Below are 19187 nucleotides of genomic sequence, written 5' to 3'. Positions count from 1 at the left end.
TACTAAACTGCCTATCAAAGTTTTTTAGAATCTACAATATAAAAGCTTTTTACAATCTAACTTTTTATAATCCACCTTTTTACAATCCAGTTTCTATAAGCTGCTTTTCAGAATCTCTAGCTGAAACAAACAGACCCTTAGTAGCTTCAGTCAAATGACTATGTGATTTTTAGATAATTATCAAATGATTTGGCAATATGACTTGACTAACAAATGAAATGTCAATATGGGCATGGCAAACCATTTGACGCTTATTCAAGTAATTGTCTAATGATTCAAAATAAGCCCTTATTAACAAGTGAATGGCCATAAGGGGTAAGCATGCCAACGTGGGCCATGTGGCAGCTGAGATGGAGCACGTCACAATTGCAAACAATGACGGAAGGCTTATTCTTGCTCAAACTTTGACTTATCGTCAAACCAAGAATATTACTTGAAAAAGCACCAAATGCTTTGAGAATGTGGAGTACCCTTCGGCATTACATTTGTAAGTGAAGGTCTGCTTCTTCAATACCGTCAAATGGGCGACCGTTTTTGTAAATAACAAATAAAAAGTTTAAGTCACCATTGCCGCTGGTTTTTGAAAGAAAAAAACTATTCCGCAAAACTCCTTGTTTCGACATTGTCCTGCACGCAGTTATCTTGCGATATGGTAAAGGTTAAGGTACCCAGGTGCAAAACTTGCCGGACATTTGAATTTCACAGCCGTTGGAGCAGGGTCTGGGCAGGGCTCTTGGCCCCACGTGCTTTCCACCAATTCAAAATCGCGGATCGCAAGCACAACGACACAAAGCCAAAAGCTCCCTGACTGACTGCATTTATAAGGCCACCGCTTTCCCCAAATCGAGGCGCACACACACGCTTCCCTCACTCTGCTTCACCCACCTCAGCTCAATCAGGAACCAGTGAGGAGCCACCACCACAGCGAGAGGAACCATGGCCGAGGTGGTGGTGGTGCCCAATGTCTGCGGCGGGGGTGGTGCAGGAGGCGAGGGCAAGGCGGAGGAGGGGCAGCAGGGGCAGGGGCAGGTCCTGGCGCTTGTGCTGGCCGCGCTCCGCAAGTCAGTGGTGCTGCCGTGCCAGATGGTGGACGCCGACGACCCGGCGGGGGCGGCCTGGGGAATGGAGATAGGTTGGCCCACCGACGTCCGCCACGTCGCGCACGTCACCTTCGACCGCCTCCACGGCTTCCTCGGCCTCCCCGTAGAGTTCGAGCTCGAGATCCCCGGCCAGGTCCCCAGCGCCAGGTCAGTTGGGACTGGGAACCCAGCTCTGTTCTTGAATCGTGTCCAGCTGAGGCCTCAGGGTTCGATCCCAAGCTCGATCGCTAAGATTTCCTTGAATTCATGCAGCGCGAGCGTGTTCGGGGTGTCGCCGGAGTCGATGCAGTGCGGTTACGACGACAAGGGGAACTCGGTGCCCAAGATCCTCCTGCTCATGCAGGAGAGGCTGTACGCGCAGGATGGTCTCAAGGTACATATTTCTGTTGTACAAACTTCAATTGGGATTTGGGAGCTGCAAAAAGTGGCAGAGCGCAGTAGAATTGAATATTCTTTTCTGCAATACTTAGGATGAGGGGATCTTCCGAATCACTCCGGAGAATAGCCAGGAGGAGCATGTCAGGGAGCAGCTCAACAGCGGCGTCGTGCCTCATGACATCGATGTGCATTGTTTGGCTAGCTTGATTAAGGTAAATGGCAATGTTGCCCTACAGTCTCCGAAGCAATTAAGTGGCTGATAAGCAACCACTGAACTTGTTTTACATGCTTGAATATGGTTTGTTAATTTGAAAGGCGAGCCTGATGCTGTTAGTTTCTGGAGGAACAAAATCGTGCGCCTTATATTGTTTAGTGGTCATATTTGAAGTAGTTTCAATTTGAAAGAAAGGTATTTCAAGGAATTTTTAGTTCAGGAAGGCAGCTTATTTTGTTTATTGAGACGAGTATGCTATTAATGCGATGTAAGCCATAACTGTTGAGTCCTGTATGTTTTTTTTTGTTAGAAATTTCTCAATTCAAGCACCTAAGATTTCTAGTACTAAATTTGTTCGAGAAAAATGCTACTCCATATACAATGATATGTCATGCTGAAGAATGCGATCAAAGTTTCTTTATCTGATATACTGTACTTTTTGAAGCTTTTACTATCACTCTATCAGGTTGTGGTAGAAATTAGTAGTCAAAGTTGTCTCTTGTAGACTGCGTCCTTTTTCATTTATGGACAGATGAGTTCTGAAGGTTGGGTTTTATTCATCTAAATATTATTTACTTAGATGTGAACCAAAGTATAAAACTCTCAGAAGTGTGCTTTGTTACATGCAAATTTCAAAACGAATCAATGAACATCTTTCCACTGGATGGAAATAAGTTCGTGAAGAATACATTAAATAGTGTCTTAAATTTCTGATCCGAAACAATGGTACTAGGTTAATGCTGAAACCCTGAACAGAACTTTTAATGGAACAATGCCGTCTAATATTCTTTTGGTTTGATCTCTTGCATTACATATCGCACCATTTGAATCAGGCATGGTTCAGAGAGCTCCCTGAGGGCGTGCTTGATAGCCTCTCACCTGAGCAAGTCCTTCACTGCAACACAGAGCAGCAATGCATTGAGCTTGTGAAGCTTCTTCCGCCAACGCAAGCTGCACTTCTTAATTGGGTCGTAGAGCTCATGACTGATGTTGTTGAAGAGGAGGAATCAAATAAGATGAACGCCCGAAATGTGGCCATGGTTTTTGCACCCAATATGACACAGGTATTTTCTTCCTGTCAGAATACTCTAACCCACCAATATTGCTTGTTGAAGTGCTAATAAGAAATTTGAAACTTATCTCCAATTAGATGTCAGATCCTCTGACTGCTCTGATGCATGCTGTTCAAGTCATGAACTTACTCAAGACCTTGATTCTAAAGACACTTCGGGAACGTGAGGATGATGATGCAGGAGCCTATTCATCGTTTTCATCTTCATCATCTTTATCTGATGAAGTTAACGAGGAGGATGGCCATGACCAAGAAGATGATGAAAGTGACAGCGACATTGAGAACTATAATGGCAGTGATAACGGAAGTCTAAATGATATTGACGAGGCCTCTATATTAAGAGTGGACAATGAACAGCTCATTGGTGTATCCAGGAGGCACACGTCAATTGATTGCCTTTTTCCTGGCATTAGCAATGGCAACGACGACGAGAACTTATCCCTTAATGATATTGAAGAATGTTTCTTAAGAAGGTTAGAATCAAAAGCAGTGAGCAATGGTGCTGATGGAGAAAAAAGCAGCACCTTTCCTCTCTCCACGAAAGAGGCAGAGCATCCGAGCTCCTCTGAGAGCATAGAGGAATCTTGTACGGCAAACGACAATACAAGTGACATGACAAACAGCATTGACGTAACTATCAATGAGCTGAGGCAAATGGAAATCAGAATTGACATGGCAAATGCGGATGTAAGAGGCCCTACGAAAGGGGAGTTAATTCTTTGCTCATAAGCAATCCGTACACGGATGAGGATTTTACTTTTGGTTAGTATCCGTGTATTTTTATGTGAAGCTGTAAGTCAGCTCTTCTCAGTCCTTCTGTCAACATGGGGTTCAAGAACTTTGTCCTTGTAATATTCTTGGCACGCTCTCCTGCTTGGGTTGCGTATTCCAGTAGTTGTGTGGTTAATTAAGCTGAAACGACCAGTTTCTAGCAAGTTTGGGCCTATGACAATTATTTCAGAGACCAGTTTCTAGCTACTAGGTTTCAAATCATGTAGCTGTACTAGAAACATCTGAAACTAGGTGTATATTTGCGTCTTAATGAACTTCAAGGCTTCAAATCATTTAGCTGTACTCTTGTGCAACTAAAAAAATCTAAAGGAGACGACGTTTTGTGTTATTCCACTTTCAATTGCTAGTCCTTGGATTCCAATTAAATTGCTGATGTTCCTAATTTGCTTTTATCATACCCTCGTATACATTTTGCCCCATTTAAAGGGAAAGAAATAAAAAAATATATACATTTTGCGGACTTAAAGGGACATCCTAAATGTACAAGATGATATTTCTTTAAGAAGGAAAAAGGCCATACAAACCAGCAGAACTGCACAGCTTGATTGTATAGTCTAGACAAAGGTTCACAAATGCGTTTGATCACCGAAAAACACCCACCGGCGGTAACCACAGTAACCACACATTAATTCAGTGAAATTCTGACAAATTTCTTCAAATTTTTGATATTTTTAATTTTGAATTTGAGTATGATCGAAAACCCGATCGACTTACTAATGCGGTACAGGTAACCGCTCGACGATTTTTTAACCATGGTCTAGACTAGCAATCCAACATTCACTTATTTATTTAATTTTTGAGAAGCAAATGTATGAACGGACATGTGTGTCTCACTAGGTTTTTTTTTTTCCCTGAGGTACTCACGGGTATGAATTGGGCAGGTACACATCGGTGTGTGTTGGGATTGTGCATAGGTAGGCACTGGAAGCCTATGACTCTTTGATCCGCGTGTGCAGTAGACGCACATGCATGTTCTGAGTTTTGTGCGTCCACCTTGTCTCCGTTAGAAAATTTATTTCTAAATTTTGATGGCCTATTTTTGTTGAAAGCATATTTTTATGAAGATGTAATAACAAAAATAATACTAAAATTAGCAAATATTATGTTAACTGACTAGATCTCACAACACAATGTAACTTAATGCAAATTAGGCCTAAACAAAAGTAGTGTGCCGTTAGTAGAACGTTGTGAATGCTATAGGTTAAATAACGGGAACCATTTTTTGATGGAGTGGTGAAGTCGTATTATGTTGGTGTCTAAGGTAGCCGATTTCTGAGATTTAGGGGAGTATGGCTCTCACCCATGTGTCATGATCAGATGCGAAACCGATTACGGTTGTAGTTCCGTTCCCATTCAACACATATACATAAGGGGTGCCAGCACCTAACGAGACCATCATTCCCACAAGGTTTACCCTAAGTGCGTCGTAGTGGAGCGAAGACTGCTGCTGCTGATGTTCACGACACCACACCAGTGACCACATCTACTTCGCTAGACTTCACCAAACCTATGTCGATCATGGTCTGCATTGCGCTCTCACAATATATATTGATCCAGTCCCGACTCTACTCTGACGGAACTGCAATCGCAATGTCTTCCTCCTCATCGGGTATGTGTTCGCGTTTCTGCAAAGTGATCGGCGTTCATGTTCTAAGGCTAGTATGAATTTTTTTAGACAAAATTAACACTAATAGATTGGTCAAATCTCAGCGCCTAGCTATTTACACATGAGCATGCTAGGGGAAGCACTTGCGTGAATTCTGAGTGCAGTCTGTAGCGTAGTGTGTGCGTGTGCATCTTCCTTCGAATGGGAAGAAGGAATGAATAAGCAACACGGCTTAGAATCTTACCAAAATTTGCACCAAATCAATCAGATTCTTGCAGATCGTTATCAATCCAAATAAATCTTGGAAACAAAAATTTAACCAGGACTATCACCGCCGACCCTTGAACCTCTGGTGAACGTTAGACCCAGAATGGACGCACCGGATCACGGTATCCCACCTGCAGCCCGCTCGGCACTCGCCAGGCTTGTTGCCAAGGGGGCCAGGGAGGCAGGGAGGGAAGACGTGGGAGGCGAAACGCCCGGAATTTGGTTTTGGAGGGAAATCACGCGCGATTTCCCTCTCCCACCAAAACCTCCCATATCTGCTTCAAACGCGGCGAGAGATCGGAGACTGAAGCGGCGCACGAACAAGGCTGATAGCCCAAGCACCGCGCGCCTAGATTCCCTGTCCCTTCCGCCCGCCGCCCTCCGCGCGCGCAGCGAGGAGCGGGCGGTCTCCGCCTCCGCCGTCGCCGTCGAACGCACGGTGCGCTTCTCGGTCCCCTCGTCCTCGTGGTCCTCTCCCCTTTCTCTCCGCGAATTTCGTGTGCTTCTGGATTTTAAGAAAGGAAACTTTTCTCTTGGTGATAACGCTGGGCTTGATGAGAGAAGGGGCAAAAGGGATGGGCGTTAGAGGAGCCAGCCTCTCACGTAGATCGGTTTTAAATACTAGGATCAAATTTGACAGGAAATTAATTTTTGGTGTTCATACAGTGCGTAAAATTTAGGTGATTAAATTCTGCTGGATTCAAGGAGTTGGAAAAGTGTATTGCAGTGATGTGGGTGCCTTTGTCCGCTGGTAATTCTTCCAAAGAAGAAAAATACGGTTGCCCCAATCATTAGATGCTTAGCAGACCAAGAATGCAGAGTAGCTGTAAAATTCTGCTTCTCTAAACTAAAAATCCAAAACTTGTGGATTTGATGTCTCATCTGTTGTAACTGTACTTTACACATATTTTGTTTGCAGCATAACTTGTGTTTTACTGTTCCGCCTATTAGTTTTTCATGTAAATTTCGTCATATTAGGCATATAATGTTTCATTGTTATATCGACCAGCGGGTCAATGCAACAAATGAATGTTTCATTGATCCTACTTTCTACTTTTGTTCTGTGTCTATTTAACATGTGCATTTCTTATGATGAAATCTTCATTTTATGACCAGTCCACGCGCTGTGAGAAGCATCCGGCCTCCGCCTCGGCCTGCGGCCTGCCATCGCCGTCACTGTCGACTGCACGGTTCTCAGCTCCTGATCTTTGTGGTCCTCTCCCTTTACTCCGTGAATTTCGTGTGGTTCTGGTTTTTTGGAGCACGCCTCCTTAACAAAATGCCGTGGCCAGAATCTGGAAACAGTATCGTTTTGTTCGGGTTTATCGTGGCGCTTGTTCCATTTGGTTGTAAGTTCTCGTGGTGATCACACTGGGTTTAATCAGAGAAGTGGTGACCTACATGATTTGATGACACTTGGGGGCAAAGGGTGTGCGTTAGAGGAGCTAGCCTCTCAGGTAGATCTGTTCTAAAATACTACGACCAATTTTCAGTGATTACTTTTAGGTGGTCATACAGTGGGCAACGTTAAGGTGATTAAATTCGCTGATTCTAAGGAGTTGGAAATGGTCCTCTGGCAACGAAGAAGTACAGTGCTCGTGTCAATATGGTAGTCCAATTGGTAGATGCTTAGCAGACACAGAATGCAGAATACCTGTAAAAATCTGCAACTCTAAACCAAAAATTTAGAACACGTCGATTTGACTTTTCCTCTACAGTACTCTGCATATTCTATTTCCAGCAGACATGTATTTGGATCCTCTGTTGTTTCTAATGTTATGCCTATTTTCACTTACACTGAAGTAAGGATATGATACTTTGTCCTTTTCACTTTTTTTTTTCTTGTAAACTCATCATATTTGAGAGAATACATGTTATGTAGCACGTCATTTTTCTATCTTTCAGTGCATCAATCAGTGTTACTCGGACACCCTAGTCCTTTTTTTTTGCCGAATAAGACAATCTAGTCTGAGTTGGATTTCAACAGTTGTGTCCATGCCAAAGTAACACTGGGATCAATGCAAATGGATATATCACTTATCCCGCTATCTACACTTGTTCTGTTCTGTTTTTTAGTACTTGTGCATTTCTTGTGATGAAATCTTCAAACTGATTGCTCTAATTGGTGTTAAAAATTAACTGAAATCACTGAGGGGCCAGAAAAGTTGTTCATTTAGTCAATGTGTATGTATATTGTTCCGTTGAAACAAAACTATATCATGATTAATAATTCTCAAAAGTGTTTATGTTCTATTATTTTTGTTGATGTGTTCTTAACATACGTAAGGTATACTGTTTTAGGATTATGTATAAAAGTAGAATGTTAGAATACTGGAATTAGATGATTTCAGATGAAATGTGAGGCAAAATAAATAAATAAATTTGAATACACTCATGTTCTGTTTTCAAAAAAGAAAGGTAAAAGCAGAAGGTTCGAGAGCAGACTTATTCTCATGCAAGTAATTATTATCCGGTGGCAACAAGAAAGTTTTTCTTCCCCAAATATCTATATTTTCATATGTTGAGAGATGATAAGTATGGGAGAATAATACAAAAAGAAAACATAGGGATATAAAGGAGCAAGAAACTTTGCCTGCCATCAATTGCTTGTCTCATGTAATGAAGAAAAGATGAAATAAAAGGATACGATGCTAAAAATATTATTCAGGTGAATTTAGTGGGGCAGCACATCACGAATACAGGAAACTGTAACTTACATACTTTTATCTCCTTCGCTCAACAAACACATCGTAATATAGGTATAAACAATCATCATTTTAATTTATTATTTTCTATTATTCTTTGGTATTATTCTTATTTATTTTCCTGCTAGGGCAATAAGTTCTCTAGAGGAAAGGTTTAGTATGTTCACAATGCAATGGTATTTTTGAAATTACTTTGTTTTCTTTCACACTGAGGTTGAAATGTTCTAAAATAATATCTTGCACACTGATATGAATATTGCAATTCTATGACCTAACTGCTGTAAAAATAAACTACTATGTTATTGCTTATGCAGGAGCTTGATGAAAACAAACCATAAAATTTGCTGTTGGAGTACTCCACAAGATTGACAGCTAATTCCTCGTCCTCAGTTCATCACAATGGAATGCAACAAGGAAGAAGCTTCAAGAGCTAAAGAACTTGCTGCAATAAAGCTGCAACAAGCAGACTATGTTGGTGCCAAAAGAATTGCTCTCAAGGCTCAACAGCTTTTCCCTGGCCTTGAAAATATTTCTCAGCTGCTAACTGTCTGTGAAGTTCATTTCTGTGCTGCTGTTAAGATCAATGGGGAGACTGACTGGTATGGAGTTCTTCAAGTAGAAACAACTGCAGATGACATGTTTATCAAGAAACAGTACCGCAAACTTGCTCTCTTACTTCATCCAGATAAGAACAAGTTTACGGGTGCTGAAGCTGCTTTTAAGCTAATTGGAGAAGCTCACATGATACTGACAGACCAAGTAAAACGCTCGTTTCATGACTCAAAGAGGAAATCGGTTATCGCAAGTTCTGCTTCTTTACCAAAGAAGCGCGGACAGTCATCAAAGAAAACTGATCATGTTGCTAACAGGGCCAACAAAGCGAACATTGATTCCCCGGAACGCAAGAACAAACCACAACAGCAGGCAGGATGCTTTGCTGGATATTCAACTTTCTGGGCCATTTGCTTGGCTTGTGGAACAAAATTCCAGTATCCATATACTTTGTTGATGAAAGTTCTACTGTGTCAGATCTGTTCCAGGAGTTTCCTTGCCTATGATTTGTCTCAGAAACCTTCTGTCCGAGTGGAAACATCGCATCCATGTAGTGGATTCCGGATGCAGCAGCAAATGGTCCCTCCGAGTCAACAGGGCCATGTCACTGATCAACAGAGCAACTATCAGCGTGTCCCTGGTCAGCAAAATCATGTCACCAGTAATCAAATTCCTGTCAGTGGATTTGGGATGCAACAAAAAACGTCCCCTCCGAGTCAACAAGGCCATGCCACCTATAAACAACACGACTATCAGCGTGTCCCTGGTCAGCAAAATCCTGTCACCGGTAAACAAACTCCTGTCACTGGATTTGGGGTGCAACAACAAATGTTTCCTCCGAGTCAACAAGCCCATGCCATCAATCAACAACATAACCATCAGCGTGTCCCTGGTCAGCAAAATTCTGTCACCGGTCATCAAACTCCTGTCATTCACCAGCAACAGCAGTCTTGGAATGTTTCTGATAAGCAAACTCCTGCCATTGACCAGCAACAACATTCTCTCAAATTCTTCAATTCAGGATCAAAGAATATTGCAAATTCTCAGGGTGCAGGTGGTCCTAACAATAAGGGAACTGCAAGCAGTAATGTTACAGTTGAAGCTGAGGTTTGCAATAGCACAAAGGTTGCACGGCCGTCATTCAATGAAGTGAATGTTGAAGATAGACCTAAACCACCACTTGTGAATTCTGATAAAGTTTCGCTAGTAGACAAGCAAAAAAGAGGAAGGGACGTAGCAACAGGATCCAGTTATCCTGTCGCCCTAGATGGTAGCCAGATTGCTATGAAAGTTGTGATTACTGCGGTTGGTGCATATAAAATATCTGGGCAGAATCCTCAGAGAACAAGCCTGCAGGGTAAAAACATCGGTGAAGATGGGCCAGATAGCTGTAGAGGCAGTGATCAAATTCCTGATTCTCCTGCAAAACAAAGAATAAGAAAAGGATACGCTTCCTGTAATGCTGGCAAAAGTGGTGATGCAACAGATAATGGAAGTTCTAATACGGACAGCCAACAAAAATGTCGTATTCCAAACACAGAAAATACTCCAAATGAAAATGGAGAAGTGATCAACGGCTTAGATCATGATGAGATACAAGAAACAAGAAAAGAAGAGGAAATGCCTCGTTCTGGAAGTGATGCTACTGCCAGATCTGTGGACAATATTCCCTGCAACATTTCGGTTTCATGCCCAGATTGGGACTTTTACGACTTTCAGAAAAACAGGGATGCAGAGCGATTCAGAGTTGATCAAATATGGGCAATTTATGATGATCATGATTGCATGCCGAGGTACTATGCTCGAATTAAGCAGGTTTACTCTCCAAACTTCATGTTGCGGTTCACATGGCTAGAGCTTGATCCTTCGAACGATGCTGAAAAGGCATGGTCTTCTAAGGAGCTGCCTGTTGCTTGTGGAAATTTTAGAGTTGGTAAAACACATTTGACTGAAGATATTAATATGTTTTCTCATGTTGTTTCTTGGACAAAAGGGAGGAAGAGGAACATCTATGAGATTTATCCAAGGAAGGGTGAAGTGTGGGCCCTTTTCAAGGGATGGGGCATGAGCTGGTGTTCAGATTCCAATGATCATAGGAACTACAATTATGATGTTGTTGAGATCACCTCGGACTTTGCTAGGGGTACAAGCACTTATGTGACTCCGTTGGAAAAGATTAAAGGTTTTGTCAGCGTATTTGTTCGATCAAACAATGAAGGACCATTTCTGATAGCTGATGGTGACACACCTAGGTTCTCACACAACATACCCTTTCACAAGTTGGCAGGAACTGCAAGCCAACGTATCCCAAATGGTGCTCTTGAGCTGGATCCTGCATCGCTACCTTCTGACTTGGAGAAAGCGTTTAATTCTGTCGACCTTGACAGCAGTTCTGTGAGCACTAGGGGCGGTAATGTTTCTGAAGATGTTTTGTCTACTAGAAGCTCTAGTAGTGGTGAAATGGCATTTGGGAAAACCAAACTGAGTCAGGACGGTACTGCTACATATGTGCAGGATGGGGTTGTTTGAAATGAAAGATAGTAGATCGACAGAACGGAGTAGAGAGTGAAATTCTTATATCATTAATGAACAGTGTTTACATATATATACAAGTTCGAGGGTTATGAATTATGTCCGTTCGGGTGGAACGGTTGTTTTCATTAGATGCCTCTTTGATAACTGTAGATGGTAGTTAGAGATGTTAATTGATCATATATTGTTTCTCTGGAATGTTTGTTCTTATATTGAATATTGTTTCATTGTAAGTTCATATGAGAAAATCTAGAAGGGAAAACTTATTGGTGAGTTTAGAGTGCAATGATTATGATCTTGGGATCATATTAAAACCTCCGAAAACCACTTAAGAAAAAATGACGAATAAAATAGATATTGCTCTATTAAAAATCTTATATGAGAAATTGTATAGTAAAAACTCATAAAGAAAAAAGTGAAACATAATATGTTCATATTATTATTTAGGGATCATCTCCTTCTGAACTTTGTAAATCTCGTAGTCGTCGTATATCAATTCCGTGAATACATTTTTGGAATGTAGAAGTTGGTAAGGACTTAGTGAATAAATCAGTGAGGTTATCACATTATTTAGTTTGCAAGATTTCTATCTTCCCATTATTTTGCAATTTATGAGGATAGAACATTTTATGGGTAATATGTTTGGTTATATTATTTTTTATGTAACACGTTTGCATTTGAGCAATGCATGCTGAATTATCTTCATAGATAATTGTTGGAGATTCAATAGAACCAATATCACATGACTATTGTATGCGGTTTATCATTCTGCGAAGCAATACATATTCACGTGGTGCTTTGTATAATGCAATTATTTGAGAATGATTTATGGATGTAGCCACTAGAGTCTGTTTTGAAGACTTTTAAAAAATGGCTATTCCACCATGTAAGAACACGGAGACTGTCTGTGATATGGCATTATGGGGATCTGATAAGTAGCTAGCGTCAGTATATCAAATCATATTCATACATTTTTTTCTTCGAAAGAAAAGATCAAGATCTATAGTGCCTTGGAGATATCGAAAGATATTTTTGACTCCCGCCCAATGGTGTTTAGTTGGAGCAGCGCTATAACTAACTAGTAAGTTCACTGCAAATGCAATACCATGCATGTTACAATTTGCAAGATACATAAGCGTTTCAATGACATTGAGTTAAGGAACCTCAGGTCTCAGTATCTCTTCTCCTTCCTCTCGTGGTCTAAATGGATCTTTTTTCATATCAAGAGATCCAACAACTATGGGAGTCTTGGAAGGATATTATTTGTCCATATTGAATTTCTCCAATATTTTCTAGGTATATGTGGCTTGGTGTTCTAGAATACCTGAAGGAAGATGCTCGAGTTGTATACCCAAGCAAAATTTGGTTTTACCCAAATCCTTCATTTCAAATTCTGTCTTTAGATGATTGTGTGCTTCATCTATATCTTTTGTATTTCTGATGATATTCAGATAATCAACATAGACAGAGATAATACAAAATCTTGTTGAGGACTTCTTTATGAAGACACATAGGTAATCATCATTGTTGGAGTACCCTTTTTGTAAAAGGAACTCTTTTAGTCGGTTGTACCACATTCTTCCCGACTGCTTTAAGCCCTATAATGACTTTTTAAGCTTTACACAATACATGTTGCGGTTTGCGTATGGATTCGTAATGTCTAGTCATTCTTCTATATATATGTCCGAATCAAGTGACCCATATAGGTATGCGGTCACTACATCTATTAATTGCATAGATAGATAATTTTGAACTGTCAATAAAATTAGATATCGGAATATGATTCCATTCATTACTGGAGAATAAGTCCCATTGAAATCAATGCGGGGTCTCTGCGTGAACCTTTATGCTACAAGCCTCGCTTTATATCTCACCACCTCGTTATTTTCATTCCATTTACGGACGAAAACCCACTTGTATCCCACAAGAAAAATGTTACGAGGAGTAGGTATTATTGATGTGAATACCTCTCTTTTGGAGAGCGAGCGCAATTCTGCCTGGATCATATCCTTCCATTGTGTCTAGTCCGAGCGCTTGTGGCACTCTACCATGGTCTTGGGATCTGGATCATTGAGAAGGTCATTTGCAATCTTTGAGAAGAAGTATGTGTCGACAATTGTAGTCTTTCTATCAAATGATTCTACAGAATTAATATAATTGATGGAAATTATCTACCCCTTCTGACTCATCGTGATTTCCCATTACGATAGAATCTAAGTGTTCCGATGTCCCAGCATCAGTATTTGTGTGCACAGTTGAGCTGCGATTTGGATGTTGAACATCCACTCGATGTATAGTATCCATAGGCCTTGGGTGTCGCTTAACTTGATGTTGATTTGCATTTACTGTTTTGGAAGAGGGATTCCTCTGTTTTCGCGATAGCTTGCAAGAGCTTTATCCTTTGTGACCGTACTTCTCCCCCTCTTATTTTGATTTGAAAGTTGAGTGGTTTTGTTTGGTACTTCCACTATTTACGGTACATTCCTAGCAAGAATATAAGATTTAGTGACATCTTTATTATCAGTAAATGCATTTGACAGGTTATTTGCAATATTTTGCAAATTTATGATTCTGTGAACTGCCGCGGAGGCAGCTCAAGCCAATCTTGTTACGGCCAAACTATTTTGAGTATGGACATATGGTACTGAGTGTTGGACTTGAATTCTTAGGGCCATACAATAATCATTGAAGGCACACGAGGTGAATTCAGCCGCATTGTCCATTTCAATGGATTATATCCTATGTTCAGGATAATGTGCTTGTTATTTAATAATTTGAGCAATTATTTTCAACAAAAGCATGGTTTCATGTGGACAAAAGACACATATGTGACCATCGTGTAGATGCATCAATGAGAACCATGAAGTACCTGAACGGTCCAGTTAATGGTTGAATTGAGCCACATATATCGTCTTGAATGCGTTCAAGGAATTTGAGTGGTTCAACTTGGATTTTAAGATAAGAGGGTCTTAAAATCAATTTCCTTGTGGCACATGTAGTGCACACAAAATTCGAAGATTGTGGGAATTTGGCAGTTTTAATACCATGACCAATTGAATTGCAGATAATTTTTTTGCATCATCTTGACGTTGGGATGATGTGAGGAACCGTCCAAATAATATTCTAGTTAATCACCAAGTCGATCATTTATGTAATCACAACTTCAATGATTAACCATAATATCATGCCGGTAGTGCTGGCATGTGTTTTGTGCCTAAGATCGGAACACATGTCTTTTCAACACAAGCAATCACAACCAAGCTTAATAAAGAGATAGTAATTAAATTATATTACAAGTTCTTAAGCATTAACAAGTTTAACAATTTACAGTAAAAGAGATCTAGGAGGAACTAAAACTGATCAACTACTAGCCAAAAGAGAACTACGCAGCAGAAACAAAAGCTATAGACCACAAAAGGTGGGTGAAGCCATATGCCCTTAGGCTTCACCCCAAAAACGCGACCACCACAAAAAGTGCTAAAGCCAATGGCACCGATGGAGGGTGCTTAAACGATGCAAAATGGTCCATGGTGCCTGGCTCCTCTCCCGAACTACCCCGAGGAACTCCTCCGAGGCAGAAGACACCCCTAACACCGCTGTCGGTGACATAGGAACCAGGGGTCCCCGAGTCCCGAGGCCAGAACAGTAGAGTGCCACGTGGCGCCCTCCCGCAGGGGTTACCTCCCCGAGGTGCGAGAAGACCAAGTCCCGGGAGAGGGTGCTCGGGGCCATGAACAGTGGTCCCCGAGTACCCGAGTTCCCCGATGACCCAAGAAGACCAAGTGCCGGGAAGAGAGTGCTTGGGGCTGCGAAAAGTGGCCCCTGAGCACTTAAGTCCCCCGATGATAAGAAAAGCCAAGTACCGGGAAGAGGGTGCTCGGGGTTGCGAACAGTAGCCCCCGAGCACCCCGAGTCCCCCGAGGACCCGAGGGAAGTCAGTTCTGGGAGAGAGTGCTCGGGGCCATGAATAGTGGCCCCCGAGCACTCGGTTCCTCGAGGACCCGAACAGTTAGTTCCGGGAGATAGTGCTCGGGGCCATGAACAGTGGCCCCCGAGCACTCGGTTCCCCGAGGACCAAGAAATGCATATCCGGGAGAGAGTGCTCGGGGCGGCGAACAGTGGCCCCCGAGCACTCGGTTCCCCGAGGGCCTGAGAAATCCTTCGCTGGTGGCCCTCACAGAGGTCGAGCGGTGAGGTGTTAGCTGGTGAGAGGCCCGATGCTGCATTTAAGAGGGCGCGTGGCCTGTTACTTCCAACTGACACCCACACGCTTTCTGTCAGTCCCTGCCACGGCCTGGCAAGGAGGCGTGAGGACATTTAATGCACATGTCCTATCGCGCGACATCCGGCACGCCTCGGGATAACATCGTGAAGCCCAAAGCACTCCGCCTGTTGCCCTGCTGTGTCAGGCTTGCTCTGACCGGGCGGGCACGCCGGGCTGCTCGGTGGCTGCCCGGTGAGCCCTCCCCGCGGCGCCCGTTGAAGAACGGCATGATGACGAACAAGACCGGACGGGGCGCATTTTCAACCCTCCCCGTCACCTCGCGCAGTAGCCCATGATGGTTGCTTTCCATTTATGGCACCTTGGAACTCGCACCATCCTTTCCGGGCACGCTACCGCCTCGGTGGGTATTTAAGCTGGGCGGGCTCCCCGGAGAAGGACAAGGAAGACTGAGTCAGGTTCAGACAGCAAGGGTTCAGTTTGGCTCAAGTCTTGAAGCCGGACGAGCACCAAAGAACAAGGAGCACGAAGCTCTAGACTAGACAAACATTCTTGTAACTTAGCAGATCCTTAGGGAAACATCCTCAGAGCATTTATAGCATATACACAAGAGTAGGGTGTTATGCTCAGTGCGGCCCGAACCTGTCTAAAATCCCCTGAGCATTTACTACTTCCTGCATCCGATCATTCCATTCCACCTGCATCTCATTTACGCCCACTTATTTCACCCGCAAAAAGGATTCAGAATCATCCCCCCGGCCGAATCTCAAAGGGGGTCCCTCCGGATCCCTACTTGAGGAGTCCACTCTCCGACAGCTGGCACGCCAGGTAAAGGGTTGTATCCCTGAATTTGTTTTGTTCTCTGCAGAAAAATGGCAGGAGGACATCGTCTTCGATGCACCGGCTCCAGCTCCAGTGAAGAAATGGAGCCCATTGCTCAGGAGGCCCTAGTCTCTGCTGCTCCTCAGCAGCAGCCACGGTCCGCCCACACGGTGCTCCCCTCTCATGGGGACAATGGCGCTGGGCCCAGCAGGGCCGCCACCGCCGTTGCAGGCGCACCGCCTAACCCTCAGCAAGCGGTAGAAACTCCTGCCGCGAGATCCACTTCTGGACAACGCCGGGCGCCGTTACGGCGCAGGCTCGCGTTCGGCGACGCCAGTCCTGGGAGCGCGTTGCTTGCTGCACAAGCACTCCTCAGGCACCCGCCTGTCCAGGTGGCGGGGGAAACCCCAGAAGGCCGCTGGCTCCAGGAGGTGGCCGCTCTGGTGGGCACGGCTCACCGGCAGGTGCTGGCCGAAAGCTCCCGTACCACCTCCCACCACAGCGCAACCAACGCTGGATCATCCTCAGTGGCGGCCGAACTGGCCAAGGGGCCTCCAAGCGGAGTGCCACCCCCTGGCCACAACCGGAGCTCAGGATCTCCGCTTACATCTCAATGAGCGGAGGGCCGTCGAAGATGCGCGCGTCACCCTTGAGCGCCAACGGGAGTCCTGGCACGAGGCCGAGGCAGAGGACCAGGCCTCCTCTATGCCGGCCCATGACCGTCGAGGTTCCCCGGCTCGCTGGTGTTCACCGCCCAAGGGCGCTGCCCGCGCTGCAAGGTATGGCACAGGCTGTCGCGCCTTCACCAACGAGCTCCGTCGGGTTAACTGGCCCACAAAGTTCAGGCCAGAACTGCCGGAGAAGTACGACGGGTCCATCGACCTCGTCGAGTTTCTCCAGATTTACACCACCGTCGTCTAAGCAGCGGGCGGTAGTGAAAAGGTGATGGCCAATTATTTTCATGTAGCATTGAGGGGCTCTGCCTGTTCTTGGCTTATGAACTTACCCCCAGGATCGATCGGCTCCTGGGATGACCTCTGCCACCAGTTTGTGGCTAACTTTCAGGGCACATTCATGCGCCCCGGCTTGGAGTGCGACCTCCATGCCGTCAAACAGCAGGAGGGGGAGATGCTGCGGCGCTTCATACAATGCTTCAGCCAGGTCCGCAACACCATCCCGCGGATAACCCCCCACGCCATTATCGTCGCGTTCCGGTAGGGCGTCCGCGATGAGCGGATGCTCGAAAAGCTGGGCACGCACGAAATCGAGACCACCGCAGAGCTCTTCGCGTTGGCCGAAAAGTGCGCGAAGGCGGAGGAGGCTCAGGCGTGGCATGTTCCGCGCCCTGAGCAACCCACTGCCGATCAACCTGGTCCTTCCCGCTCTGACAGGCGGGAAAAGAAAAAGAGAAGAAGGCGCGAGGCTGTCCCTATCGTGCCAGCTGAGATCCCTACCCATAGGCCAGCTGAGGGCCCTGACCGCCGGTCGGCGCGCTAGGTGGCCGTTGACAGAATGCTCGCTCCTGCAAGGGCTCCGGCTCCCGCGAGGGCTCCTCCTCCCCCAAGGGCTCCCGCTCCTGTGAGGCTCGAGCTAGGAAAGTGGTGCCAGATCCACCAGACCGAGTGGCATGACCTCACGGAGTGCCGCTCGGTTAAGGGCCTCATCGAGCGGCGCCAGAAGGACCGCGAAGAGCGCCGAAGGAACGACGGCGACAGAGCCGCCCCAGATAATCAAGAGCTCGGATTCCAGGAGCCTGAGCACACCATCGCCTTCATCGACGGAGGCGCTTACGCGCCCTCCACTCGTCGCTGTGTCAAGACCCGGTGGCGCGAGGTCTGCTCGATGACCCCGAGCACTGAGGCCGCGAGGCCCTTGAAGTGGTTGGACTCCCTGATCACGTTCAGTTTGGTGGACCACCCCGCAAGTTCTACAGGCATGGGGCGACTGCCCCTGGTAGTGTCCCCCACCATTTGCAACGTAAAGGTCAGCAGAATGCTGATCGATGGGGGTGCAAGCCTAAACCTCCTCTCCCGGGAGGCCTTCGAGAAGTTGCAGGTGCCTTCCAGGCGCCTAAAGTCATTGCTCCCCTTCTACGGGGTGACACTGGGGCATACCTTGCCCCTCGGGTAGGTTGAGCTGCCCGTAACATTCGGGAGCCCGGATAATTTCTGGACGGAGAACGTCATCTTGGATGTGGCGGAAGTCCCTCTCCCCTAAAATGCCATTCTCGGGCGCCCGGCGCTCGCTCGGTTCATGGTGGTCAGACACTATGCATACCTCACGGTTAAGATGCCAGGCCCCGTATGCCCCATCTCCATGCCCACCGAGACCGGCAGCGCCGTCTCCTGCGCCAAGCAGCTCTACTCGGCCTTGGTCTTTGCTCGGGCCGAGGTCGAAGGACACCCAGGGGGCCTGGGACCCTCTTCATCCAAACCCCGACTCGTTGCTGACGCCTCCGTTCCTATGAAGGAGGTCGTGGTGGGCGAAGACGCTTCCCAGGTCGTCCGAATCGGTGGTGACCTGGGTGGCAAATAGGAAAGCGCGCTCGTCACCTTCCTCCAAGCTAACGTCGATGTGTTTGCATGGCAGCCGTCCGATATGCCCGGGATCCCTAGGGAGGTGATCGAGCACCACCTTGCTGTCCGCCTCGACGCATGGCCGGTGAGACAGAAAGTTCGGCGGCAGGCGCCCGAGAGCCTGGAGTTCATCCGAAAGCAAGTAAGCAAGCTCCTCGACGCTGGCTTCATCCGACCCAGAGTGGCTAGCAACCCAGTCATCGTCCCGAAGGCCAACGGCAAGCTCCGCATGTGCGTCGACTACACCGACCTAAACAAGGCTTGCCCAAAAGATCCTTTTTCTTTACCCCGTATAGATTCGATTGTAGATGCCACTGTGGGATGCGATCTTTTATGTTTCCTAGATGCA

The 19187-nt window shown here is 45.4% G+C and overlaps 2 protein-coding genes across 4 annotated transcripts; both read left to right on the top strand.

Annotated features, from left to right (window-relative positions):
* The first annotated feature begins 812 nt into the window (after nt 1-812).
* On the top strand, nt 813-3867 carry LOC133892796 (rho GTPase-activating protein 2-like). Its single transcript, XM_062333748.1, has 5 exons — nt 813-1247; nt 1353-1473; nt 1571-1690; nt 2526-2756; nt 2843-3867. The coding sequence occupies exons 1-5, from the start codon at nt 937-939 to the stop codon at nt 3491-3493; spliced, it is 1434 nt and encodes a 477-aa protein (XP_062189732.1). The 5' UTR covers nt 813-936; the 3' UTR covers nt 3494-3867.
* Nucleotides 3868-5588: 1721 nt separating this feature from the next.
* LOC133892795 (uncharacterized) lies at nt 5589-11434 on the top strand. Of its 3 annotated transcripts, none has more exons than XM_062333745.1 (3): nt 5589-5868; nt 6546-6619; nt 8449-11434. In XM_062333745.1, the coding sequence occupies exon 3, from the start codon at nt 8534-8536 to the stop codon at nt 11213-11215; it is 2682 nt and encodes an 893-aa protein (XP_062189729.1). In that variant the 5' UTR covers nt 5589-5868; nt 6546-6619; nt 8449-8533; the 3' UTR covers nt 11216-11434. The 3 variants fall into 3 exon arrangements, with proteins under 3 accessions (XP_062189729.1, XP_062189728.1, XP_062189731.1); XM_062333744.1 differs by having other exon boundaries at nt 6546-6886; XM_062333747.1 differs by lacking the exon at nt 6546-6619.
* The last annotated feature ends 7753 nt before the right edge of the window (nt 11435-19187 follow it).

The sequence above is a fragment of the Phragmites australis genome, chromosome 15 (genome assembly GCF_958298935.1).
Source record: "Phragmites australis chromosome 15, lpPhrAust1.1, whole genome shotgun sequence".
NCBI lineage: Eukaryota > Viridiplantae > Streptophyta > Magnoliopsida > Poales > Poaceae > Phragmites > Phragmites australis.
The sequence above is the reverse complement of the archived record's forward strand: the minus strand, read 5'-3'. Positions and strand labels throughout refer to the sequence as shown.